The 27996-nt window shown below is 58.6% G+C and overlaps 1 protein-coding gene across 5 annotated transcripts in view; it reads right to left on the bottom strand.

The window, feature by feature from the left end:
* Nucleotides 1-3074: 3074 nt before the first annotated feature.
* Nucleotides 3075-27996, bottom strand: part of Glt1d1 (glycosyltransferase 1 domain containing 1) — a 73493-nt gene continuing 48571 nt past the window's right edge. For 3 of the 5 annotated variants that reach the window (XM_063225475.1, XM_004999492.4, XM_063225476.1), the window contains 4 exons: nt 20365-20408; nt 19530-19650; nt 15891-15989; nt 3075-7292 (listed from right to left, as the gene is read on the bottom strand). In XM_063225475.1, the coding sequence (XP_063081545.1) occupies nt 7150-7292; nt 15891-15989; nt 19530-19650; nt 20365-20408 (407 nt within the window). In that variant the 3' untranslated portion in view covers nt 3075-7149. Of the gene's footprint in view, nt 7293-15890; nt 15990-19529; nt 19651-20364; nt 20409-24082; nt 24131-24224; nt 27988-27996 lie in introns of those variants that run through there. The other 2 variants (XM_063225473.1, XM_063225474.1) reach the window with 2 other exon arrangements.

Raw genomic sequence — 27996 nt, forward strand, 5'->3', positions numbered from 1 at the left:
CTCCAGCGGCTCCAGCGGCCACCACGGGAAGTTCGCTTGGACTCTGTCCAGCCCAGTTCAGCTGGAGAGCAAAGGAAGCACCTGATCGGCTTCCAGGTCAAACAAGTCCATCCCGAGTCCCTGTGGTCTCCTCTGGCCTTCACTGTCCCCTCCGCACACTGCGGGGCACCTCTGCCCCGCAGCCCCCAGCCCCCAGCGTCCCCACCCACAGCCGGGTCTCACAGGAACCCCCCGCCTGCCCTGCACTGGCCCCAGCCGTGGACCGGGACCATTCTTCCCGTGTTCTACGCTGGACCCACGGAGGTGCAGGGCCAACCCCACAGACAAGAAGAGTCCAGTGCGTGGCTCTGGATTTCCAAGGAGGCTTTGAAAGTCAGGAGGAGAATAATCATCAAGAAAGCCACGTCTTTGAGTCTCGAAGTGGTTTGAGGATTCACTGGCAGTGCAGGGCAGGGCGTGGGTCAGAACCCCTAGGAGGGCTCAGTCCTGTCTGTGTCCTCACAATCTGGTGGGGAAGGGAGTCCCCACCTGGGGCCCTGGAGACACTGGGCAGGCAGGAGTGGGGGTCCCACGCCCTGAGCGGCAAGGACCACCGGCTGTGACCAGGGCACAGCGTGCTTCACTCCCCCCCATGGCCTTTGGGAGGGGCCCTGTGACACTGTGGGAAGGGGGACGCTGGTCTTGCATTTTCCCTGACCCCAGGGGAGCTACAGTGGGGTGGCCACTCAGGCAGCACTGGGGGGAACCGAAGGGGTGGTTTCTGGGTAGGAGACAGAGAGCTGGGGTGGGCACAAGACCATTGCTGGTTTTTCTGACTCAGTTTTTCTGACTCAGTTTCTAAGGCACAGAGATGCCAGCGGCCGCCCCATCTGCCCCCTGGCACTTGGGGAAGTGTCCCAAATGCCTCACACCTGTGCATCCTGGCTCGGCTGGAAACCTGCCTGATGCCACCCGGCTGAGGTACCCTGAGACGTGTTTCCCTGGGGCTGGGCCAGGGAACCTCCAAATTCCCCGTCCTCAGGAGGGGTGAACTGGCTGTGTCCCTGTGGGTCCATCACAGGTCAGTCACCCCACACGCTGACCTCTCCAGCTCACTGCCACCTCCTGAGACAGAGAGAATGCCATGTCCCCTGGCCAGGGAAAGCCTGCTTCTCAGCACCCCTCCCAGCAGAAGTCCAAAGTGGTGTGGTGACCCCATTTGATGATGAGGGAGTCAGACTCATAGCCATTCTGTAAGTCAGCTTGTGCGTGGCAGCTGTCCACGTGACAGGGCCACACGTGGACCTGGAGTTGTAGGGGGACAGCATAGAAAGCGGGGTCCAGCAAAGGGTAAGACTTCACAAGTTACCTTTTCCCAGCTAATTCTGAGATGGAGCGGTTTCTGTGAACATAGAAGGTAAGGTGGATTTGCCGTGATGGAGCCATCTGAGGGTTGAGGCTGCCGCAGGATTGTGGGGCTTCCCAGCCACTCCCGCAGGGCTGAGATGGTGTTGATGGCTTTCCTTTGTTAAGGACAAAGCTTTTGTAATGGAACAGAGTTGGATACATTTCTTTTCTTTTTTTTTTTTTTTTTTTTTTGCAAAGATGTTTGTCTCTGCCTGGATTTTCAAGGACTCCTTATGGGACTTGAAGAAGAGGTAGAGTATAAAACAATCACTGTAGCCCAGCTGCAAATGATACCTTTTCTCCTCACTGCTGCTCGCCCCCACCCCAGGCTTTGGGTTCATTTCTGCCCAAAGCTCCTGTGGAGTGGGTGGTCTTGGAAAATCCACCGGGCTTCAGGGTCGGGGTTTCCTGGAGAGATGCATAGGGCTTGCTGTCCCTGCAGGGCGTATTCTCCAGCCTGCTCTGGGACCCTAACCCTTCAGGTCGTGGTCAGGAGCATCCAGACAGGATGGTGACACAGACCCTCTGGACACAGGGAAGTCAGCCCTGAAGCACAGGCCATCTGCAGCCTCCTGGTGGGGACCTCTGGATGGCCAGCGGGGCAGTGACCTCTGAACTGAGCCAAGTGAGCACGGAATGATGTACCCAGCAGGGCTGTGCAAACACAGTCGGGCTTGTGTTGCTGTGGCCAGTGCCAAGGACAGCGCTGACCATGCCAGATGCCTTTGGGGCTTAAACTCTGTACAAGATGGAATTCCACTCAGTTTTTAAGCCAAATTGGTGGTCTTGATCTAGGGGAATGAAACCCCTGAACTTGTAGGTGTTCTGTACAAGTTCACGTTCTCTATAATTAAAGAATGAATTTTAGGAATAACAGAAGTGAACAGCAGAATCTATTTATTGAGAGGAAGCAAGCTTCTGGCTGGGAGAGACAGAAGGGGTCCCGAGCGGGTTGCCAAAGACTATTTCCTAGGGACTTTTATAGAGCAAAACCATGAGCTGAGATGGGTCCAAGATGGGAACTGGCAAGGTGGGCATGAGGTGGGATAGAACTATGGTCAACAAGTGAGATTAACTGTTCAGGTAAAATTGATTAAATCGGGGACAATTGGGGAAGTGAGTCAGATAGCAAGGAGACATGCTTAAAGAGCAGTGACTTCCTGAAGGCTTGGGATGGTGACTCCTGGCATCCTCAGGGTGACAGGGAGCTATTTAGAATATCAGTCCTGAGGATGTGGGTGCATTCACTTGATCTTTTGTCTTGAGTCCTGGCCCACAGTGGAGGTGCCTTCTCCCCCACAGTTGCAAGATATCTGGCCTTCTGCAATGGTTCCTACAAGGACCTAGCCCTGTCTAACTGCCTAGAATATTTGTCTAGCTCAGCTGCCTGTGACAGTCTGTGCCAGTCACAATCTGACTCCTGGCCTCTCAGGAAAGATGTCCATGCCCTCCCCTGAGTGACATTTAGACGGTCATGAGAACATAAAGACCACTGATGGCGAACCTTTCAGATGAGAGTGCCCGACCATAGCCCAAGCATGGCAATGAGCCAGTGCTGCAACGAAACCTAACACTGAGGTTTAGTTTAAGAAGAGCAGCTCACTCATTAACGGCTCTTGTTGTTGAAGAAAAGCAACCATCATGCGTGCCATGGGTTCACCACCACTGATCTAGAAAGGACACGACGGTTCACACAGTCAACATGTTTATTTCATGTGCTCCACGACACTGAGTTTTCTGTAGAACCCACAGGGTAGATGCAATGAGCAGCTGGGGATTGAAATACAAATAACTGTATGGAGAGAAAGGCAACCTGTATCCTGGTGACCTGGACATAAATTAAAACCCAAAGGAAACAACATGCTGGCCTTAGAAGGCACTCAGGGATGAATACCAGACAGGATGTCTGCAACCTCAGCCAGAGTCTAAAACTAGCTTGTCTCAAGGGAGATGCACCTTCCGGACCCCTCCCCCAGGGCCACCTCCTAACACACATTCATCTGTGGGTTCCTCAGTCATGAACACAGCACCCCTGTGATCCAGCTCCACGCGAACACACGAGGCTTTGGAGGGACATCTAGTTCCAAGGCATACCATCATCTAAGCCAGGGTCATCTTCACGGGCTCTCAGACCCTCTGTCCTGCCCCTCCTCCCCTCTTCCTCCTCAGAGGTGACTCTAATCCAAGGTCCACTATGGTGGTCAGAAACATGTGAGGCAGGAACAGAGAGCCCTCTGCCCCCTGGCAGGATCAGGATCTGGAACAGAGGAAAGAGAGTGGATGCCTGCTTGGGCTGGCTCTACATTCATATAAATAAATTTGGCTGAACAGATTAAACCTAGTTTCTCAATTATTTTTTAGTACAAAAGCACAATCCAGCCTCTTTGTAGAATGGCCTCATTTTTCATGAACTTGTAGTCTTTACTGAAATTCATCGCATGGGTCTGAAGTCATCAATAGGGGCTGCATGTGGGCTCTTTGGGGACTAAGGTCCGAGTCTACGTGCAGATCTCGGCCACTTGATCTGGGATCCCAGGCATCCAGGGCTCTAGAAGCCAGATGTCGGGTCTGCTCCCCGTGGGAGGGCTGTGTGGCATGGGGAGGGTCCAGCTTGATGTCCACCTGCAGCCCTGGACCCCTGACACTGGGGTCAGAGCTGCGAGGGTGGGGCTGGGAGATGCCAGAGAAAGGTAGGAAGGCGGGCACCATGTGGTTGTCAGCTGGAGTGTATTCCCAGCACCTTGTCCCTGGGCAGCTGGGGAGAAACTCAAGTCATGGGGCACAGCCCTCACCATCACCAGATGGAGAGTCCCGGGGCTTCTGTCCAGGTTCTTGCTGTGCAGCACAAAGAACTGGACAAGACACAGGGAAAGCAATGAGGGGACAATTTAGGGGAAATAGAGAGGAGACACACTCCACAGAGCGACTTTAGGCTGGAGAGAAGGCCCCTAGCAGCCTAAGGATAAGGGACAGGGGTCTCTAGTAACCAGAATCCTTGGCCGGCTTCCCCTCATGCATCGGGACAGACATACTAGCAGACATTCACCAGCCCACACCAGCTCTAACTGTCCTGTGGAAAGACCCCTGGGCCTCCCCTGATGTACATAAAGGGTCAAAACTCAGCCTTTTGATTGGCTGGGCACACATGCAAATGAAGGATGGAGAATAGCATCTTCTGATTGGTCCTGAGGGCAGATCCAGATTCTAATGGAGGACAGAAAACAGACGTTTCCTGATTGGTCCACAGTGTTAAAAAGAAAGTGTGATGTCATTTTGGGTCTGGGTTCTGTGGGAGGCCTCTCCTCAGGAGACTTCGCCCTCAACTGTCAGCTGTGGGTTCTGATCACCCCTCACGTCCTGTGAGGTGCCTCGCCTGCCCCAGCTGGACGCCACATCCACGCAGCCCCTGCACCAGGAGCCATCGAGCCCGCAAAACTCAGCCACAGCAGGGTGGGAGAGGCTCGCTGTGTCAGGGGCCATGACCGGCCAGGCTGGCTCCTTTGCTGGGATCTTGAGGGGAGGTTTGTGGCTCCAAGCAGCACAGCCACCGAGGCCACCAGGGGTCCAATGTGGCACAGGGATGAGTGTGGGCATCCACCCTGAGCTGGCTGCTGACCGGCGCCTGCTGGGCAGCTGAGACCCATTCAGGAGAGCGCATAGCCTGCGCTGGGCTTGGGGATGCAGCTGGGAAGGACTCTGCAGGCTGTCTCAGCTGGATGGAGAGGACCGGGGGCCAAGGTCCCCACTGTGCTAACAGCCCTGAGACCCCGTCCACCCAAGAACGACACGGAAAACACCCCTTATGCAGCTTTGGGCTGCAGTTGGATCTTTTTTTCAAATTCAGTCATCATGATTTTGTTTTAATCAGTATACTGAATTCATAATTGTTCAAATTTAGTCCTGTTCGGCTCAAACCCACTGTTAATTCCTACTTAAATTTATTAGATGGGTGTGGCGGTTCATGCCTGGAACCCTAGTGCACAGGAGGCTGAGGCAGGAGGAACATCGAGCATTCAGGCTGCTCTGGGCTACGTAGTAAGACCCTGTCTCAAAAAAAGCAGCTTTTTCTTTGGTTAATTATTATAAATCGTGCTCATGAGGTACATCAGTTCAGCTTCACTAGAGGAACAGAGTTAATATAAAAGATAGGGACGATTACATAACAGATTTACAGGGTAGGCTTACAAAACCCAGGGCCTTCACACTGAACCGAGTCTCCAGCCTTTTTCCCTTCCTTTGTCTTTTTTATTTTTTTGAGACGGGATCTCACTGAGGCTGGCTCAAACTGTGACCCTCCTGCCTCAGCCTCCCACAGTGCCAGGCTTACCTGCACATCACAGGCCTGGCTCAGCTCAAACCTTCGATGTCACCCAAAGACCAGGGTGTAAAGCCTTGGGCCAGGGTCGTACCACTGGGGGGGCGCCTTTAAAGGGACCCTGGGGTACCTCCTGGGGCCATGCTCTGGGGGTCCTGGGGGTCAGAGTGGCCCCTCTTTCTCAGGGGCCCCATTCTGGCCAGGACTCCCCACCGTGAGCTATAACACAGTGGCCCTTGCCCCACCACAGCCACCAAGGCTCACAGGGCGGGAAACCAGGGCCCCGCAGTCCCCCCCCCCCAACAGGATGCCCAGCCTCTGCCTCCCCTAGGGTGGTGGGCGCGGCCCTGGCACCGGACGCTCCCTGCAGGAAGACGTGGGCGGCTTCCGTGGGGTGCACGGCGACATTTTATTCACTCCCAGCCTGCGCCTCCTGTGTGTGCTGGGCGGGTGCAGGTTTCACAAAGGGGACAGTCCCCCACCCTGCCCCGAGATACACGGCAGCAGCCTGGGGGTCACGGCGCCACTGACCCAGCCTCAGCCCTTCTTAGGGTGGCCTTGGTGACCACCCAGACTCCAGACTCCAGACTCCAGAGCGGCCTCCCAGGACTGAGGCCCCACCCCTGCCCCATCCGTGCCCAGCTCTGAACCCAAGAGAAAGCAGCGTCACCCGCCAGGAGGAGCCAGGCTGCGCCCACCCTCCTGGACAGTGACTGTCCCCGACCCCAGCGCGGGGCCAGGGCGACATGGTACAGGACCCAGGCGCTTCTCCCCAGGCACCCAAGGACCAGGGGGAACAGGGGAGCTGGCCCTCCTAACAGCAAGACCTGGCTCTGCTGGTCTCTCAGAGCGAGATGGCAGGGAAGCAGAAATCACCCCACGGAGTCTGAACAAAACCTGGACCAGGGCACCTTCCCTGCCAGCCCCAGTCAGCAGAGGCACGGGACGCTGCACCCGCCACTCAGGGCCCCTGCAGCCCTGGAGAGCTACGCGGGGCCGCCCCCTGGCAGAGGTCCGTGACTTGGGAGGAGCTCGCCTGTGGCTCCCCAAGGCTGGGAGGGGAAGGCTGGCCACCCAAGACCCAGAGACTCAGTCACCCCGTGGGGCCCCCGGAAGGGCTTCCCCAGCACTGGGCACCGCTCTGGAGCTCTCTGTGCCATGGCGGAGGGGTGTGCAGCGCAGACCCATCCACAGCTCTTCCCAAGTTCAGTTTGTGCCGCTGGACCTGGAGGGAGGGTACCCCCAGAGACAGGCAGGGGCCTGCGCTACGGCAGCCCAGGAGTCCACGGAAGTTAAGTGGCTCCCACCTGCCCTGCCCAGCCCGAGCACCTCCAGCAGGGACTGGACGGACACCTCCAGGGCGGCACATGTGTGCACAGGAGGCTGCAGGGAGGACGCGGTGTCCCTGGGGCCGTCCCTTGTGGCCCCTTCACTCCTCGGCGGCCCCCTCAAGATCCCTGATGAGGCACTGGTAGGTGGCTCTCTCCACCTCGCAGGAGTGCAGCCTGTTCACATAGGCCTTGCCATTGGCCGCAAGCTCCTTCCCCAGCACGGGATCCTTCAGCAGTCTCTTGGCCAGGCGGATGAACTCCTGCAGAAGCGAGGGAGAGAGAGACGCAGTTGGTGGAGGGGACCTGAGGCGCGTGAGCCAAAGCTGGGTCTGCACGGCTCCTGGTCCCCTCCTCGGCCTCGCTCTCCTCCCAAGAAAAGGGCTTCAGGAGCAGAGCGTGCCGGCTGCTCCTGACTCGGCGACGTCCTGGATGAAGAGCACCTCGGGGGTTAGGAAAGCAGGGCCCATGCGTGCCCTGCAGTGTGACCTTCAGGATGACCTTGAGGATGAGGCTCAGGGTGCTCTTCCCCCGCTCTGCTTCACAGCCCCACACACCGAACCGTGTGCTCTCGCTGCCCCTCTGCCAGGACACTTGCTGCATCTCCTGAAACCGTGAGCCTAACTCACGCCTCCTGCTCCCCATGCTTTCAAAGCTGCATGGACACATAACAAGGCCCTGTCCCAAGAGAACAATGTGGGAAGCTGCGCTCCTGATCCATTTGAAGGTAAGCAAATAAACACACCTCTCCTGTTCAATCTGAGGTGTCAGGGGCTGTGTCCAGCACCTGGAAAGCTGACCGACAAGGGTGGGAGCTAATGCAAGGGTTGAGGTGAGGAAAGGTCACAGAAGTGTGTACACGTAGGTGAGCACACATCTGTAACATCTGCACACACACACGAGCTCACAGAGACACCAACACCAACACAAGACACATGTTCACACGCACAAACTCGCACATCTCCATGCTTACACTCACATGCTCACACACGTGTACAGACACACAGATCTGCACACACAAACACGTGCGCACATGCACACACACACACGCTGGGATGATCCTCTGTAACATGCACGGGTGCCCTGGATCACCCTTCCCTCCCTTTCCTTCCCCAGATCAACAAGATCCATTTCTTTCTTGCAAATGACTCCAGACCGTGTCTCCCTCTTTGCCAACCACAGCCTGAGATCTGACAGCCGCGGTTCTCCGGGACCAGGCCTGGCACAGGGCACAGGATCAGGGCACAGCGGCTGTGTGGTCCCACAGCTCCTGATGCAGGTGCTTGGGCTCTGTGGTCAGGTCTGGGTTCAAATCCCCCTTCACTGCTTGGCTTAGCCGAGGCGCTGTGCACAGGAGGTGGCCTGGTCCTGAAGGGGGGACCAGCCTTGGTCCACAGCCCAGCTGGGAGGGGGAGCCCAGCCCTGGGTGCCCTCCCTGCCCAGCCCCGCATGTGCCGCTGACCGCCTCTCCTCTCTTGCTCATTATTTATTGATGCTCACAGACGGGGCGCAGTAATGAGCAGGCTCCTGCCGACCAGTTTTAATATCAAAGCCTTCCTAATTAGGAAAATCAGAATTATTTTGGTATTAAAGTGCATTCAGGGAGAGGCGGGGAGCATTCATTATTTATCACACCTGCTTGTAAGCCTTGAGTCCAGTCCCGAGCCAGGAGCTGGCTGACCTCCCTGGCCACCACCCACGGAGGATGGGGGGGTCCCCTAGCCCCCCGCCCCGTGACCTTTGGTCCTCGGCTGTCAGGGTAAAGATGCTGCTGCCGCCTGGTATCAGAAGTGTTAAATGGGTTACTATGGAGAGGAGCTCAGGGCAGAGCCCCACACAGGGACATCTAGGGGGACCCTGGGCCCCCCAAGGCCCACGTGAACCCCAGGAAGGTGCTGGATTGGTATACACTGCTGTGCTGCCAGAAGTAATGGCCATGTATCTGCAAAATTATTGTTAATTAAACACTGGACGCCTTTTACAGCCAGCCATATAGACTGCAGTATTTATGGGCATAGAGTTATATTTTTATGTATTATGTACACACTTTGGAGTAAACTGGTGTTCTTTCCATAATAAAAACATAACATATTTATCCCCATCTCATGGCAGACCAGCATGCATATTAAAATTATTTGAGAGGTGGTAGCTTGGGTATAGTATTTTACGGCGCTGGTCATATCTCTGATTTATCTAATGTGGGGACTTTGGCCGAAACCCAAGGCCCCGCATGCTGTTCCCACAGGCTGTAAGGCCCTTTCACCACAGCTCCCCGAGTGACAGAGTCTGCAGGGATAGGATGTGATAAATACTCCTTTTCGTGTCTCCCAGTGAGGAAAGCTGAAGAAAGCCCGTCATTGCTGGCCCTAGGACAGACGTGAAGGGCATCATGCTGGACCATCTAGGACCATTCTGGTCATGAGGTCCCTACACAGCCCCAGCACAGGACACTGCTCTGAGAGAAGCCACCATGCTTCGAGGAGCAAGCGGGTGGGGGCGGCGTCACGGGCAGCGCACTCTCCAAGACCACCACAGCCCCCCCAACCCACGGCACCCAGCCTCCCTCTGGGAGGGACCTGCACCCATTTTCCAGGAGGAGCTGGAGCGAGGCGCACACTGGCACTGGCTCAGGCCTGGCTGCTGTGGGAGCACTGGGGCAGGGGCTGTGCTGCTGCGGGGCTGGGGCGCAAGCCCGGTCTGTGGCTGTGTGGCCCCAGTTCTGGGGTAACAAAGCCCTGGGGGGCATGCGAGATGCCTGCACTACAGGGCCCCCCAATCCTGGGAGGGTGGGGTCCTGGGATCCACAGGTGTTGACCTCACCCCGGGGAGGTCTGGACGGCTGGACAGGCCCGAGATGGCCCTCTCGCCTGCCCTGTTTCCCAAGATTACTGTCAGGAGTGCAGATCCGGTTGCTGGAAGCTGCAGACTGTGAGACTCACACAGCGAGACTCAGCTGTGCAGAGGGACCACGGGTCTGAGCTGGTTTTCGTAACATCTTCCGGTGCTCACGTTTTGTGGCACTAAATGGCCACCAAGGACAACAGCTGTGTGCACATGTATGCGTAGGCGGCCACCACAGGCTCCTGACATACGAGCTCCTGACACACTCAGGCATTCACACAGCAGCAAAACCAGCCGCCCAGCTCTGAGGTGCAACACACGGCCAGCTCGAGGGTCCTGCTGTCCACAGGGCCCCGTCCGTGCCTGGTGGCTGGAAAGCAGCCACCGAGCTATGTCTCCCCACGCTGACCCTGAGCACTGAGTGGGCACCTGAGTGTGGAGGGGGTGGTAAGGGGGACCTGCTTTCTCCCTGCTGGGGACCCCACAGTTCCGGCCCGATGGGGAAGCTCCAGGATCAGGGGCTCTGGGGACAGTGCCCGAGCCAGCACCTGCATCTGACAGGGCACTCACGGACCAGCTGGACACAGTGACACAGTATGCGGCAGCCGGCTGAGGAAGGAGGGGTCCTGCACTGCTTTCTGATTGAGGCGGAGCCGGCTCCCAGCCAGCAGCCCTGATGGGGACAGTGTCCAGTTAGGACCTATCGGCCACGACCACCAGCATGTATTTAGCGCCTGCTAGTGGTGGCCAACCTACAGCATGCGGGCCACAGCTGGCTGCCAGTCACCTTTAAAGTTCCACCAGGTTTGCCATCACTGGTCCACACCATGCAGATGAAGGCCCTGTGCCAGGATGTGGCGTCTCCTGTCCCTCGTCCCTCCACCAGCCTGGAGGCCACACCCCACACAGAGCCCCAGAGCATCAGCCCCAGACTCAAGGAAAACAAAACAGCTCCAGGCGCTGTTTTTGGATTTTGGAGCTGCAGAGGGGGAGGGCAGCGGCACTGTTACTATGACTCCCCAGCAGACAGAGCCGGAAGCGCGGGCAGGTGACAGGCAGCAGTCCAGGGCCACGTGTCCCTAAGCCGAGGAAACAAGCTCCAGATGTCTCTAAGGTCAGCGTCAAGGACAGGGAGCAGGATGCAGCCACCGCCCAGAGGGGAGCACAGAGGAGCAGAGAGAGTAGCAGCTCTTTGTGCTCTGAGGGGGCAGGACAGGGTGCTGGGGACACAGGCAGGGACCTCACTGGGCCACCAGGGCTCAGTCAGAGGGACAGAGCAGCTGCCAGCCCGTGTGGCTTTGTCTAGGGGAGGGCGGCTGCCAGGCAGGGTCCCTGGGACAAAGCAGCAAACAGCAGTGAACCCAGGAGGCCGAGCTTGTGGGTGGCAGAGCCTGGCACAGGGGTCTGGAAACCTCCGGTGCACAGGGCCCTGCTGCTCTGCTGGGACTGAGCTGGCCCGGCTGGTGCAGGATCTCGGGGCAGAGCTGCCTACCCCATGCCGGGATGGTGAGAACTCTGGGCTCTGGGGTCTGGGTCCCACCTGCCCGGGTCCAGGCCAGGTCCCAGGGAGGAGCAGGAGCCAACCCACCTCCTAGTGGTCCAAACAGGCAGCACCGAGGGCCAGCAAGAGCACAGCTGGCTCCAAGCCCCAGAGGCCCATGGTCTGCATCTCCCTTCGTTCCCGAGGTGCGAGCCCCACCTGGTGGCTGGACCTGTTCCTGGTGCACATCACAGAGCCCCACAGCCCTTGCTCCGCCCCTGGCCTTCCTGCTCCCCCAGACTCCCCTCTCCCTTCTTTCCCTCTCCTCTCTACTTCCCTTCCCTCCTTTCCTGATGGAGACAGGGGAGACAGATGCACAGAACCCCAGGACAGGCCACCAAGTAGGGAGAGGGAGGAGGAGCTGAGTCCAGGGCCGGGTTCTGGTCCCAGCATGGCAGCTCTGGGGGTAACCCCTGTGGACCAGCAAGGACCCCAGGGGAGGCCCTGCCCCAGAGCCCACTGTGAGCCCACAAAGCCCTGTCCCCCACGGAGCACACTGCCCACCACAGCAGGCACCCACCGCCCCTAGCTGGGGACCCTTTTAATTATGACTCCCACCCAGCTGGGGAGAGTCTGATTTTTAAAACTGATCTCTGACTCCCTGCTGGAAACTTGAGAAGGCAAAACCTGGGAGCATGAAGAACCTGCTCCCCGAGGCCAGCAACATCGCAGGGTCAGAGGACAAATCGATCAGGGCGAAGCCAGAACCCAGGACCCAAGCATGCAGTCACACTGGGCTGCAAGCCCTGGGGGACCCTGCAGGTTCACCCCACGGTTCCCAGCGCTCTGGTCACTACATGGCCACACCCTCCAGCAGGCCTTTGGGCTGCTTCCTGGGGACAGATCTCTAAGGTGACTGGCAGCTCCGTTCTCTGGCTCTGCCCAGTGGACCATGCGGCACCCTGGCTGTGAGTCTGGCTGCCTTCCTGCGGGTGCACAGGCCGCCCTGTTTCCATGGGTCACTCGGGGAGACGGAGGTGCTGGCCCCTGTCCCAGCTGCGAGTGCAGGACTAAAGGGTTTTATAAACTAAGAGCGAAGTGCTGTTGGCCAAGTCATAATGCTGTAAAGGACCAGGGCCAGAAGCCAGGGAGGGGACCTTCCCCGGCGGGCGTCACAGGGCAGGCTGGGTGTCACTGCCGTCCCCACCGGGGCCAGTCACACCCCCCCCATCATGGCCAAGCCCCACCAAGGACCAGCGCATGCTGCAGCGAGGGAAACCAACACCAGTCCCTGAAGGCTCCAGCTCTGCTGAGGACGAGCGTCCCCTGCTACGTCTCCCCCGTCACTCTGTCGTCAGGTGAGGGACAGACAGCATGGGACAAGAAACCTGACCAGGACCACCCAGATTTCAAGCAGGAAACTCAAGACCTGAGCCCCCTCCGGGCTGGCAGGAGTCCAGAGGCCCAACATGCACCTGGGCTTAAAGAACAAAACACTGCCGGGCACAGTGGTGCCCACCTGTAATCCCAGCACCAGGAGGCTGAGGCAGGAGGATCGCCTCATGTTCCAGGTCAGCCTGGGCTCCAAAGTGAGTTCAAGGCCAGCCTGAACTCAGTGCACAGTGAGACTCTTGTCTCAAAAATCCAAACAATAAGTAAGTGAATAAAACAAGAAATCACCCTTCATGAAACGCCGATCACGTGAACACTGAGGACGGGGTGGCACTAACATGCACTCAATGAGTATCAGCTGTCATCAAATTTTCCAAATTCCTTTCCTGTTGCCTAAACACGGAGTCTGCCCGCTCTGCAGGCTTGAGCTCTCCTGTAAGGGTCTGTCCCTGAGAGAGAAAATGGATTCACAGTTTCCATTAAATGGCAAATGGATCTTAATTCTGAAGCTATAAAATGCAGCTGTAAAATCCGCAGCAAATAGCTCAACTCCTCTACGCGGAGAAATCACAGGATTGCTGCGGGGATGAAAAATCGATGCTGAGCAGGCTGGGAAAGCGCCCCTTAAATCGCAGTTTTCCGGGGGTGCAGGGTAGGAAGACAGATTAGCCACCTAGCCTGAGGCGTCTGATCGCCAGGGCTCCAAAGCCAGGGCAGGAGAGTGCCCAGTCAGACCGCCTTCCTGACGGCCCCCGCCAGTCTCCTCCGAGGCCTTGAGCAGCTGCCAGCGGCTGCCTCACCCCCACGGTGGGCACTGAGGGGGCTGGCTGCAGGGGGCTGCTGGGAGAGCAGCTCTAGCAGTGCCAGGGGACGGAAGTGCCGGGCACAGGGGCCAAGGGGGCAGCTGGACCAAGGGCAGACTCCTAATTCCGGGGCGTCTATAGCAGGGAGGGGCTCGCCCTGCAGCTCCAGGGAAAGGTGACCTGTGGGCTCTAGCCCCACCAGTGAGGCTGGCTTCCTCAAATGCACCCTGCTCAGGTCTTCCTGCTGGTGGCAGAGGGAGCCTGGGGAGGTCCCCTCCGGCGTCTCTTGGGTTCTGTGAGCCCAAGGTGACCGGGGCTGAGCTGGGTCACAGGCCTGAGGGCCACAGGCTCCCCAGACAGGAGGATGCCCTTCAGGCTCTGGAGATGATGGGGAATCCAGTCCCTTTCCAGCTGCCACCCGGGTCCCTGCTCAGCTCTGAGACGCTGCCCCAATCCCCTCACAGGTGGCCCCTGCACACCCCAAACCCCCAGTCTCTGAGCCCTTCTGCCTCTGACCTCCAGCCCACACCTAAAGGTCAAGTGTCTTCGTATTCTTAATTAAAGTCTAAAATCTACAGCAGAGCGGGCAGCCCTGAGCCCGCACGGATCTGGAGAGTGGGTGGGGTCATCCATGCTCTTCACAGTATACCAATGGAACCCATGAGGCCGCTGACCTGACAAGGACACCCCTTAATGGATGATACGCTGGTGCTAACACCGGGGCGGCACCTACGGGAAACTCAGCTTTCCACACGGCAGCCATGCGTGCTTAGGGTCCCTCTTCCCTAAGCTGACGCCCCACCACAGTCCCGGGCTGAGCTAAAGCCCCCATCTGTTTACAAAGCATCAGTTCCAAGCCTGCGCTGGGTACAGTCTGCTCTCGACTATGAAGAGAACAAAACCAAGCGTCTAGCACATGATTTCAGGCTGTGAATAAGGATGGCCCCGCCTCAGTGAAACCAGAGAAGTTCTGTTTTTTCAAACCTCGTGTGCAAAGCTAACGCAGGAGTGCGGGAGTCAGAACAGGCCCGCAGGGAACTCTGGGGTGGCGGGGGCTGACCAGGTCCCACGGCTCCAGCGAGGCCAGGAACTGCCAGAGATGACTCGGACCGGACAGGTGGTGGGGGCAGCACAGGAGACCTCCCAGGCCCTCAGGCTGTTCCCACCCTGTGTACCCTTCATGCATCGTCAGGACAGTGGCCAGGCTTTCTGTGGCTCCAAAGCTGACTGAAGAGTAAACTAGGCTGGTGGGAGAGATGGGGACATGGGGGACACGGATTTACCGGGCTGAGAGGGTGCCATGCTGTCATATGGGTCCTGGTGGGCAGCCCGGGGAGGTGACCACTGCAGTGGCTTCACACACGGCTCCATTTGGGCCCTCGTTGGGCCCTCCTGTGGGCTCTGTCACAAGGCCAGTGCTCGTGTGTGCAGGTCCCCAGATCCCTCCTCACCCTCCCGCTGATCCCCAGCAGGGGAGTCCCTCACAGCAGCATGCAGCATGGCCAGGACAAGGGTCCTCCCCCAAAGGAGGGTGGCTGCACCCCATTCATGCTCAAACCCGTGGCGGCAGGAAGGCGGGAGTGGAGGAGGGACCGTCATACTAGGGGAAAGGGAAGCCATCCTGCACTCAGGTCTGCTACGACACAGCTTACCCACCGAATTTTCAAATGTTCAAGTCTTGATTTTTAGACTTGACTCCCTGTGTCTCTGAGTAGAAGCTTTAGTAGCTGTGAGCCGCCCTGGTGGAGGGCCCAGCTGAGCCGCGGCCCTGACCCCAGCCCAGCTCTATCAGCCCCTCCTCAACCCCAGGCACTGGGAGCTGGTTCTTAGGGACACAGGTGACTTGCGCAGGGACCGAGGGTTTCAAATGCAAATGTAGTGGATGCTTGCGAGTGCGTCCCTGTGTGTGGGAACACAGTGGGCACCTTATGCTGAGTGACACGGTCGTGGGCACCATGGGAGCCTGAGTAACCCTAACCCTAACCCCAACCCACGGCACCCTCTGCGGACTACACAGCCCTGGTCTCTTTTCTGACACCCACACGTGCTTCTCTGCACACCCTTACCTTTGATTCAGGGGTGGAAGTGAGGACATGTGTGTGTCCCAAGAGCTGACAAATGCTCCCTGAATACAAGACTGCACCCCTCAAGTCCGGTTCTGGGGTGAGGAGCTGGAGCCCCTGGAGGTAAGCGGCTCCTGGGCAGTGCAGATCTGAGCTCCTTGCCTCCTTCCTGCAGGGAGCTGCACAGGCCACACACTGGGGGCTCCGAGAGGCCGCCGGGTGCAGCGCTCTCCACACAGGTGGGAACCCCACATGAGGGGGTGGGGACAGAGCTCCCCTCACCTGCGCATCTGCAAACAGCAGCCCTGTGACTTGGTGCGTCACCACAGCAGCATTCCCTGGGATGTTCCTGGCCAACACGGGGACCTCCAAATCCATGGCCTGTGGGACAGGGGAGAGGAAAGGTCACTCAGGGCCCGGTGACGAGATGGGCAGCTAGAGAAGACAGGGCCACCTTGACTGGGCTGGGCTCCCAGGACAGACCCGGCCAGCCCCAGGTTGCATCTCCCGTGCACTTCTGAACCTCAACCACCTCTTGTGCTGGGCTCTGGATAGGACATGGTGACATCATTATTGCAATGCCACAGAGACTGCACATCTGTGTCCCTCTGAATCCCGTCACGGGCCACTTTGCATCATGTTTAATGCCACCTCTAGTGTCCCCAGAGGGTGACTATGTTTTAGCATGGGCACAGTGCTCACCCCACACTGGGCACATCTCTCTGGCCGGCAGAGTGGCACCACCTATGGCTCCCATCAGTCATGAGGCAGCTGACCCTCCCCTAAGGTCTGGGGATTGTCCTGTGATGTCCTGCAGCCTGGCCCCTGCTGGCCAGGATGCCCAAAGCAGAGCACACAATGGGCTGGGGGCAGTGTTTCTCTGGCTCCTGCAGTTGGGGGGCCTGATCTGCAGGGCCATGGAGCTGTGCCCCTTCCCGTGGACTACCCCGCCTGCTGCATGGCTCCCTCATGGCTATGGACCCCCCGGTTGGCCTGCTGCAAGCAGGCCAGAGAGACATTCCCCAGATCTGGAAGCAAGGCTGGCCTGCACCATCAGCAAACCTCCAATCCAGCTCTTGGGCAAGTTCAAGGCCACCCAGAGTCTCAGTGAGACCAGGTCTCAAATAAAAAGAAACAACTCTGGGCTTCAGGAGTTGTCAGTGTCCAACTTCAGCCTCTTGGAGCAGGATGGGGTGCACACACCAAGTGTGTGGGGTACCAGCGTGCATGCTGACGCCCCCTACTGCCCGCTCCAGAGGCTGTGTGGTTCCCACCATCACAGACCCACAGATGGGGATCTGAGAGAGCAAAAGCCCACACGGACAAGGCAGCTCCTGGATATGACACGGGCGGGGAGAAGCCTGGCCTGATCCGCATGGAAGCCAGCGTCACTGCACGGTCCTCTCTGCAGCACGGGAAAGGCCGAGGGGAGTGAGCCTCGGGCCGGGGACCCACTCTGCACCTGTGTGTCTCTGAACACACCTGATTCAGCAGCGAGCTCTTCCATCTCCTGTGGGGTGGGACACCCATATCCGACCTCCTGGGAAACCTTGGGCCAGCGACCGTGCACAGCAGGACTCCAGAACTCCACTTGCCCCAGGGTGCGGGAGGGAAGCTTGGCGCCAGCCACAGCCATGGCAACGGAGCTGGTCTGTGAGCAGAGGCCCCATCGGTGAGGGTGGCTGGCTCGGCTTCGCACGGCGCTGCCCGCATCCTAGTGCCTGAGTCACTGGTCCACCTTTCCTCACAGACAGCAGCTACCAGGCTGACGATGCTGAGGCAGGCGACTCGGCCTGAGGGAACGCCAGGCTATGGACAAACCAGTGACTCATGTGCAGACAGATCCCACATCGATGGCGCAGGGCGGAAGTGTCCCCCTGGGGTGCCGCGTGGGGCTGGGGCACAACTGTTTGAGGTCAAGGATGATTCAGCACCCGGACAATGCTCCCAGCAGCTCCCAGCAATCCTCCCTGCAGCTCCCAGACCCAAAATACATGCTGGTGGCGTCTCCCTCGTGTGCTGGGACAGGAGGACCAGAACTCCACAGTGCACAGGCTGGCACTGCCACACACACGCAGCTGTCAAAGTCTGGCCACCGCGGCCTCTGAAAGGCTCTCTTGGGGTCTCAGCTGAGGCTCAGGCGTGGAGGTTAGGGGTACCACCCTCGCCTCAGCTCTGGAGACGAGTTCTCCTTTCTGATGGGCACAAACCTACGGGGACAGGACAGCACACGCCTGTGTGTGGGTGTGTGTGTCCATGTGTGCCCCTCTGTGTGTGTGTGCGCGCCGAGTCCACGGAGGCACAGCTGATGAGACTGGGTAAGAAAACAGTCCGGCGAGTTTGCCCCATGTGCCAACCCAGTGCCACCGACCCCAGCTCGAAGCGGCCTGTGTGCTCCGGAGTCCTCACCCTCTGCCACAGCCAGCTGCCGTGATCCCCAGACAACAGCATCGTGCAGAGGTCGGAGCTCACTTCCTCCCGAGCGCCATGCGCGGGCTCCGCAGCCTGAATCGGTGCTGATGAAGGGCAGCCTGGCCCGCCTCCGAAATCAGCCGCATTCAAAGCCTCTGCCCAAGGTTATTCTGGACGTTTCGCAAGGAACGCAGCATCAGCGTCTGGATGGCCCGAACTGCAGCAGCTTCTCCCCTCTGCTGTGAGCGTCCAACGGCCGCTCATCCGCAGCACCACCCCGAAACCTCTGCACCTCTCCCTACGAAGCCGGAAAACCGCGTCTGCACACAGAGGTGCGAGTCAGCAGCTGCTCAGAGCTGGCTGGCGTCCTGCGGTCCTGCACGCGCGTTCTGAAAGCTCACGCTCGGGGAAACGTGTCTCCTCCGTGACCGTCAGGGATGCACAGTGCAGGTTGGTGCCGATCCTCCGGAGACTGGGGTGGTGACGGCCCTGAAGGTAAACAGCGCCACCAAGCTCGAGGGGCAGGGGTCCGGCCTCTGTCACCTTCCTCTGTCTTTGGGTTTCCAGGTTTTAGTCTCTTTTGAATGATGCCAATTTTAAAGAAAATATCAGACCTAAAAAAGTCAGTTATTTAAACCTGGAAGAGGGTTTACCACCGTCCCTGGGATACCAAGGCTTGCGAACCGCACCGTGGCAGTAAACCCTGTTCCCTGCAACGCTATCCGGAGACGCATGGCTGGTGCTGTAGGTGCTCGTGGAGGGGCAGCAGCCCCGGCTGGGGACTTGGGCTCTGAGCGCCAGGCCTCCTCCTCTTTATCCTTCTCCTTCGCTGCATGCAGGTGTGCCTGTGTGCTGTGCACGCTGCTGCTGGAGACCCCTGCATGCTGGGCTGTGTGCCGGCCGTGTGATGAGTTGGGGTGTGCATGGCTCGGAGGGGGCACCCTCAGCCCCAGCTGTGCCGAGCGCACCCACACCTGCTCTCGCTGGCTGCATGCAAAGGGGACGCAAGGGCCATGCCCTTCCCAGGAATGGACTTGGCCAGCGGGGCCTCTCACCACAGCCCCAGCCCTCGGACAGAGGGCTGCAGAGCCAGGCCGGGAGGCAACACCTGGCCAGAGCAGAGCAGCAGGCAGGACGGGAAGAGCTCGGCCTCGCCCTCCGTCTGCACTGCCACCCGTGCACAAGGCCAGCCCCTTGCTCCTCACTGGGCTCCGGGGTTTCAGCGTAGCCAACCCCAGAGAGAGCAGGTCAGCAAGAGGCAGCTTCCTGTGAGAATGCAGTCCTTACGTCCTGTCCCCGCCTGGGCCACTCTGGCGCCCTTCTGTCCAAGGGGCTCGGGGTCAGCCACACCCCAGCTCTCCTTCACCCCACAGCTGGCACCGGAAATGGCCACCGGAAGTGAATGGACAGTTTTGAGTCCTGAGAGGACTTTAAACCTTGCAGGTGATGCTTTGTGGTGGCAGATGTGACTGTGACGGTGGTGTAGGACAGGCCACACGCCCTCCCTACCTCCAGGATGGCGGCCGACATGCCCTCCGACACCGAGCTGTTCACCAGCGCCGAGCACCGCTTCAGGGCCGCGTGCAGGTCCCCCTGTGGCATCTCTCCGAGCAGCCGCACTCCGTGTGCCCTGCAAGACAGGGGTGGGCAGTGGTTATAGCAGGGAGCGCGTGGGCAGGGCTGCAGGCGTGGCAGGATGACTTCGGGAGAAATGCTCCTGATCAAAGAGATAAGCCAGACTTGATGGGGCTCAACTGCCATCCAGCACTCTGGGAGGCTGAGGCAGGAGAATTCCAAGTTCAAGGCCAGCCTAGGCAACTTAGCAACTTGTTGAGATCACCCTCTCGGGCCGCACTAACCAGCCCTGCCTCGCCCTCGCCCACACACACAGCAGCTGCCTGATGGGTGCTATGGTCACCTCGGCACCTGAAGGACAGGGACGGAGACAGGGAGTCAGCACTGGCCCGCCCTGAAGGCCGTGCTGGTCTTCAGTGTGCCACTCACAGGTGCCCGTGGGGCAGCTGCAGGGTCTCTGTTCCTGCAGGCAGAGGCAGGGCAACCCATGCTGGGGTCACGCTGACCCAAGAGGCTAAAGCAGTGTTGCCCCTCACCCCAGCAGGGGGAGACAGGGTCGGCTGTGGCCATGTGGGCCCTGAGTCATGAGTCTTATGGGTTTTTGCTGAGGTCAGTGAAAAACAATACATCTCCCAGCCTTTCCCTAAGCGTCTCTCTCCTGGGAATCTCCAGACTCCCAGGCTTCAGGGCCCCAGAGGGACTAGGGACTTGGTGCCGTGATGGCAGGTGGGTCCCTGCTGCCCAGCACAGCCTCCCCTTCCAGCCTCACCTCACCACGCGGGCTCTCACTTCCCTGGTGAACGCCGGATCCACCTGAAAGCAGAGGAGGGGACTTGAGCAGGGCCCGAAGGGGCGGGGCCCCCGAGGATTCCGGGTCAGGCCTGCAGGCCAGGCTCAGCTGGCCAGGGAAAGGGCACAGTGCCCGGAGTGAGCCAAACAGCAAGAAAAACAATGACCACTGCCGGACAGAGGAGGAGGGGAGGGAGGGCTACACACGAGGGACCACAAAGCGCCGTGAATGTTTAGACTGCGGAGCTGTCACGGTGACACACACCGGACTGAGCCCAGGACTTCGCGCCCAGCTGTGCCCCCAGTCTGCCCATCATTTTTACTTTGAGATAGGGTCTCAGTGAACCGCTAAAAGCATTCAGACTGGGCTCGAACTTAACAATCTTCCTGCCTCGGCCTCCCGGAGTGCTGGGGTCACAAGTGTGTCCCACTGTTATGGACTAAAAACTGGGGGTTACCTTAACACAAGCTGGATTACATCAGTGTGGTGCTGAGTGTGGATGTCCCACCTGAGGAAAGTTGCCAGCATAAATAGAGACATGGAGAAAGAGAAGAGAGACATTAATGCATTACTGCATTGAGGCATTGTGAGTTCTCCTCCGAGTTGCTGTCTAAGCGGTTGGCTCTCCTGGAGAAGCTCTGGTCCTCACATCGAGCATTGCTTCCTGGCTCTGGAGGGGAAGACATGTGCCGCTTGGTCTCCAGGATGAACTCGTCATACTTCTTCCTGGCATGTACCCGACTGTGCTTGTCCTTGGAGGAGCTCGGGGCCTCCGTGTCGCTGAGGATGGCTGTGGTACCTTTCAGGGCAGCCCTGGTCTTTGTTGTGAGTGTGACTTCTCGGCTCCAGCGTAGAACCCTCATCCCACCAGCACAGCTCCTTCACCCCGCTGGCATGGACTTTCTGGCTTCCACCACTGACCTTTGGGCCTTCCCAGCACAGATCCATAAAGAGACCGGCATGAGTTCTTCCTGTGGGCTCTGGACCTCCAGCTGGACTTGTGAGAGACACTGTTATGGGCTCTGAGTCTTCTTCTGGACTCATGCAGGACATTGCTGCAGAATCCAGGCCCTTGGCTGAATATTCTGGTTCTTTAGTGTTGTGACAGGTTTCCTGCAGTTTCCTGTGTTAACTCTGGGTGATCATCATACAATAATATTGTAAATTCCATGTCCTGAGCTTAATTGTTCTCACAACTGCTGACTACAGCAACCACCATGCCTGGCTTTGGGCTTCACGTTTTATACAGACTCATACGTAAGCGCATAGAGGACAGAGACAGCCTGGTGCCCACTGAGGAGCCCTGGGCCTGGTTTCCTCACCCTGTGGCTGGAAGAGGAGGAGGAGTAGTCACAGCACCCGGCCCTGGTGGGAAGCAGAGGATGAGGTGCAGACCCACTACACGCAGGGCTCTGACCCACGGCGTCCGCCCCAGTCTGCAAGCTGCAGTGACACATTCCCAGGCAGGGACAGCGGTCAGGAAGAAGCCCAGCTAGGCCAGGAGGATCTGGGTAACCCTGGGCCACACATGTCCGTCCCACGCTGCCCACTCCATGCCACAGGACAGAGGCAGTGCTGTCCCAAGCTGGGGACCTCAGAGCTCCAGGCGGCCTCCTTCCTGCAGTGCCCTGGGCACCTGGCACTTTCCACCTGCATACCTGCAGCCACTGCAGACACCTTGGCAAAGTCAGTGTTCAACTACGCTGGCCGGACCCCACTGTGACTGCTGGGAACACGATTCCAAACAACTCAGAAGCATCTTCAGTTTGGCAGGGGTAACACAGCCCCAGAGGCTGCCTGGGCGCCGGGCAGGGGTGAGCATTTTGGCACCCCACGCACCTGGCCTCCTTACTGAGGCACCCGCAGGCCAGAGAGAAGGTGGATTCAGTTTCTGTTCCTACTCACACCTGCAGCAGGGCTGAGCTGCAGACAGAGCAGCTTTACAGCCTGCGGTCCCACTGGCTGAGAGGGCCGGCTGCACGGAGCCGCTGTCCAGAAGCCTGACCTCACTGCCTCCTGAAGGAAATGGGCCAGGTGCCTGTGCGGACCCTGGAGTGTCTGGGCTCCACCTGAGAGCTGGTCGCGCTGATCTGAGTCTCATCCCTGTAGCCCCGCAGCACCAGGCAGCAGCAGTGTGAGCGGCATTGAATGTGCGCACAGCACAGGACCTTTGAGATCGGGCCACAAGCGATCTGCTATGGCACCCTCCCTGTCAGTAGTTACTACTCACGGCCGCTCACTCCACACCACACTCACGCACAGCCTTTACACCCAACGCCTTGGCCCCCTGGGGAACCCCACCGTCACTTTCCTGGGATGGCTCAGCTGAAAGCCCCGGCCAGTGTTCACACACAGGCAGCTCACAAGGCGGAGGACGCCTGCCCACCGAGCCTTCCCCATCAGTCCTGAGCTGTGTTCTGACCTCTCCAACCATTGCAGCTCTGCCCAAGACCCACAGGCAGCACCCTCTCCGGGGACCAACTGTCCCGCCCAGGAGGGCGTCTCCGATAACTGCCACACTGCGGCTACCTTTGCCACACCCGCCCCTTCCCCACAGCCTGACCTCACGGTGCCCGCAGCCCACATCTGTGCCTGGGGAGCTCTGCTAAAGGGGCGATTCCCAGCTGACCCTGTTTTCCACCTCCCTGGGCGCAGCTCACCGGAAACAACTGAATTACGCGCTAACCCCGCAAGGAGAGCCTTCCCTCCACTTGACCTGAGTTTGCACATGAATATTTTACCCACAATACTTGTAGCTAGAAGTTGCTCTTTGTAATTCTATTAGCGTGTGCCCATCTCCTGATTTAGGGAAAGACATTTTCCCCGAGAAAAAAAACCCAGTTTTACAAGCTCGCCGCAATACCCAGCACTTTAACTGAAATGTAGTGGACGGTCCAGCAGCAACCCGTAGGGGAAATGAGAAACTGCATTACCTCTGCGGGGTTCACCTCCCCGTCAGTTCCCTTCAAAGCTCTTAGTGAAGCCAAGGAGAAGATAACAGGATAGGAGAAAGGCGAGAGTGGGCATTTTTATTTAATGAAAGCGTGTGATGAAATTTTTAAAGGCAGAAGCACCGTGGGCAGCAAGGGAAACTCTCGACGCTCTCCTTGTGTGTTTCTAGCAGGACACAGCTGTGTCCTGGGCTCCGGGAAACCATCTCTGATAGAATTTGCACAGACAGTTGCACAGCTGTCAGGCCCTGCACAGTTCAGGAAGCTCCCAGCCAGGCTGCACATACAGCTCACCCCGGGACCCAGAGATCTGAGTGCCTGTTGCTGGGGCAGTGCCTCGCCTGTGGGGGACGGAAGGGCAGCGTCAGTGCCCAGTGGGTTCTGGTCAACACCGAGAGGGCCGCAGCCCTGAACCTGAGCTGCTGGACATCACGGGAAACCGTGAGGCTGGGACTCCAGGCTCAGCACACGGGTTCTGTGGGGCGGGATACGGAGTTGGGAGCGCCCCATAGCCATCTGACACTCACAGTCCGCCCCCAGCACACAGCGGTGTGGCCCCTGCAGGAGCCACACCAGTGACGATGAGGACGGAACCCAGCCTCAGGGACACCATGCACAGCTGTCTCAGGACACCTGCTCTGCTGCTCTGGAACAGCTGGCAGAGCCGGCACAAACAAATTAAAGATCACAGGGGCGACACTCCAAGGCAGACAGGTGGGGCTGCTGCTAGGGACCACGGGACTCACCCCAGGCTGTCACCGCAGCTCGTTCATGTCTGTGTCTCTGTACAGAGCCTGCCAAAAAGCTGCATGTCAGGGAGAGAAAACCTTGTCTACCACTGCAATACCAGTGTGCTGAGATGTCACAAGCGAGGTGAGTGCACGTTACCTTTGGGCTCGAAGAGGTGGCCGTGAGCTTCCAGGCGTCCATTGGTACGGTGAATGGTGGACGCCAATTTACACAGGCAGACACAGGACAGAGACGTGGACGTGCACAGGGATGTAATGACACAGATGTGGGTGTTTGGATAGACAGTTGTGGATAAAGACGTGGCCTTGCTATGGTAGAGATCTGCAGACACAGGTAAGGAGGACACAGATGTGGACATAGACACAGAGACGCAGCCACGGGCATGGCTATGGGACAGAGGCGCAGACACAGGAGGGCCACCGTGCTGACACCCCAGCACACAACGGAGGAAGCAGACGGAGAACCCAGCATCTCTGCGCGCTGCTCTGGGTCTCACTCGCAGGTCCCCTCGGCGCGTGGGCCAGACAGTCACGTGGGTTCCCAGAGTCGGCACAATGTCACTGGGGAGGGGGGGGAGCACCTTCTCCCTTTCCCCAAGGAAAAGCACGGGGACCTGGGAGCCCAATGTAAGAGCTGGGTCGTCCCTGTTACCGGGAGAGCGCACAGTCCTCCCGCCTGACTCCCCATGAGGAAACACTCCCGCCTGCATGGACTGTTTGCTAGTTCTGCTCTGACAGCTGAGCACTGTTCCCCTGTTGATACCGCTCTCTCCCTGATGCTCAGGGCCCCGACTCCCCTAGGGGAGGGGGTCCTGCCCGGTGCCCTCCTCCCAGGCAGGGCAGGCAGGATGTGACAGGGACATCCTCACCCTCCTCCCAGCCTGACACCAAAGTGCCCAAGCAGCCCACTTGTCTGCCCTCCAGGGAGGCCTCTTGGTGAGACTTCCCGCTCCAGGGCTCCCGGGCTCACTGTGTGCCCATAGCTGCTTCCCAGCCCTGGGTCCCATGACGTCCTTGTGCGGAGGTCAGGATGAAGCCACCTGCCCTGGCCATAGGACTGCACGGCGTCCTCATGGGAGGGCGGAAGCCAGAAGCAGCCACTGTGAGCCCAGTTACTCCCCAGCCAGGCCGGGCTCTCCTGACCAGGCCGGGCTCTTCTGACCAAGTCGAGAGGCAGGGAAGGAGCCCTGCACACGCCCAGCCCTCAGGGGTTAGCAAGGAAACACATGGGCCGAGGGCGGTGCTTCGGGTGTCACCAACGGTGAGGACTGCAGCGGCTACAGTGCAGTCTTCACAGCGAGGATCCGCATGCGAGGATCTACATGTGCCCCAAGGCCTGGCCTCTCACCCGCTTCTCATCAGCACCAGCTGGTGACTCTAACCCTCCAGTAAATGCTCAAAGTCAAGTGGACCACGGCTTTGCTCTTCCCCGCTCTGGGCTCAGAAGTGATGCTAAATGGAACACTTGACGCTTAAAATTAATAGCTGTTTGGCCATTTTACCATGACCGAAGGGAGAGCGGGCTGTAATTGGGAGGGCAGGAAGCAGGCTGAGAAGGGGCCTGGGAAGCAGCACAGGGCCAGCCTCACAGGCCTGCACCTCAGGGTGACAGGCACAAAGGGACACCCTCCCCAGGGTGGCCGGCTCACCGCAGCGGTACAGAAAATTGCAAACTCAAACATAAGAGGAAACATGTAATGTAGGTATGAATGCGTGTGTGTACACAGTGCATTACTCTGGTGTGCATATGCATAATGGGCTATGCATGTGAGTGGTGTTTGTGCAAATGTCTGCCCAGTGGGACGCTCTTGTGTGTCTGTTGCCCATATATGTTTCCACATGTGTGCAGGTGCACAGTGGTTTGCACCTGTGAATGTATGCAGCAGGTTATTCCATGAGTGTGCATGCGTGTGCAGGCGCCTGTCTGTGAAGCACACCGCCACCTTCCCGAGGGCTGCCTGCACCTCATCTCCCTCTCGTCAGCTCTGCACTCGGTGATGCGCCCCTCAGAAAGGGGGCTGGCCGTGGGCACAGCGTCTACACCGCAGACACAGGGAAGCAGAGCTTCCAGGGATCTGCGCCCCAGCCCTGGACAAGTGTGGACCGAGGCACTGCCTTCGGATCCCGAAATTGCGACCAGACAGGTGCAGGCGCATTCAGCCCTACAGACTCGGATCAGAGGGAAACAGTCACAAAGTGCCTGCCTGCAGGGGCCGCACATGGGAATCACAAACCCGGAACTCACAGCCAGGGCACTGCCTCTCCAGCTTGCTTTGCTCAGCCCGGCCAACTGGCTCTTGGAGTTGTTGGTGCAGTTCCAGCACCGTCCCGGGTGTCCCAGGGCATGGTCCAGTTGGGCTGGGGTCCAGGGTGAGACCCATCAGAAACAGCACCCCTTCCCCTTCCTGGCGAGTGACAGCTACAGCTGGGGTGTAAACCCTGGACACCTCCCTCTGCTCCCAGAGACATCCATCCTGCCTGAAGCAGGCTTGAATTTGGACCAAATTGGATTTGAACTATTACCAGCTCTGAATTTGGGCCAATCAGCAGTCTTGAAATTGGACCAGTCAGCAAGCTTCAATTTGCATCAATTAGGAGTCTTGAATTTGGGCCAATCAGGAGTTTTGAATTTGGGCCAATCAGCAGTCTTGGAATTGGATCAATCAGCAGGCTTCAACTTGGGCCAATCAGCAGCCTTGAATTTCAGCCAATCAGTAGTCTTGGAATTGGACCAATCAGCAGCGTTGAATTTGGGCCAATCAGCAGTCTCAGGTTTGGACCCCTGGCAGACGCACCTGGCCCTCTGCAGACCCATCTAAGCAGTGCCCCTGCAGCAGGTGTGTGCCACTCAGCTGGAGCTCAGCACTGGAAAGCAGAGATGGCCCGCAGTGGCACTGCTGGTGAGAGACAGAGCACGCCCCTCCCCAGGGAGGCCTCGGTGAGTGGCTGCTCTCGGCAGGTCGCACCCAGCACCTGCATGCAGAACCTCAGGCACCCGGTGGCGGACTCCGTCCTCAGCTGGCACTCCAGTCTCTGCCCTCCCCAAGGACCCAAGTAGGAGGAAAGAGAAATGTCTCAAAAGCAGGGAGACAGCGGTGTGGTGGCCCAGGCCTGGAACCCCAGGCCCGTTTCTAGGGAGCAGGCGGCCCGTCCCTCCCGTGAAGCCGTGACCGCCGATGGCACCTGCTGCCATCCTGTGGGGGCCAAGTGGCGGCTGAGGCCACAGACAAACACCGGGCTCGTGCTCTGTGGCTCCTTCCCTCCCCTCTGTGGTCACCGGAAGCAGCCTCCAGCCGTCACTGCCCAGGGAAAGGTTTCTGCCACGTGTGGGGCCCGAGTCTCTTCCCCCAGCAGGCTTCACCGAGCCTGGGTCAAAGGCCTCCCACCCCACGCACCGCACTGCCGCTTGTTTCACGCGTGTCGTGGTCAGTTCGATTTATCTTCAAGGAAAGCATCCCTAATTGGGAAGCCTCCCCATGCGCTATAAATACACCAGCAGAGCAGACGTGAAAACATGGGGATAGGGGCTGGGGATTTAGCTTAGCGGCATAAGCACCTGCCTTGCAAGCCTGTGGTTGTGAGTTCGATCCCTGGTACCGATAAAAAAGAGAAAAAAAATATCGGGAGAGAAAACCGCACTTCTAGATTCTTCCTGGACACCTTCCCTGCGGATGGCTCCGAGCCCCTCGGTCAGTGAGAATTTGAGCTTCAGACTGAAACTTTCCCTTCCAAATATGCTCTTCAAACACAGGGGGGAGAAAATGACAGGAAAACAGTAACTATACCCACAGGGCCTGAGGTTAATTAGTGCACTGGGAACGATCTCGGGGCTGCCCCAAGGCGGACCCCTCTGCACGCGGCGTGTGCGTGAGCTACGCCAACACACGCGGTGGACTCGAGGACCCTCTTCC

The sequence above is a fragment of the Cavia porcellus genome, unplaced genomic scaffold (genome assembly GCF_034190915.1).
Source record: "Cavia porcellus strain 051 isolate PalLab524CR breed Dunkin Hartley unplaced genomic scaffold, mCavPor4.1 scaffold_16, whole genome shotgun sequence".
Taxonomy (NCBI): domain Eukaryota; kingdom Metazoa; phylum Chordata; class Mammalia; order Rodentia; family Caviidae; genus Cavia; species Cavia porcellus.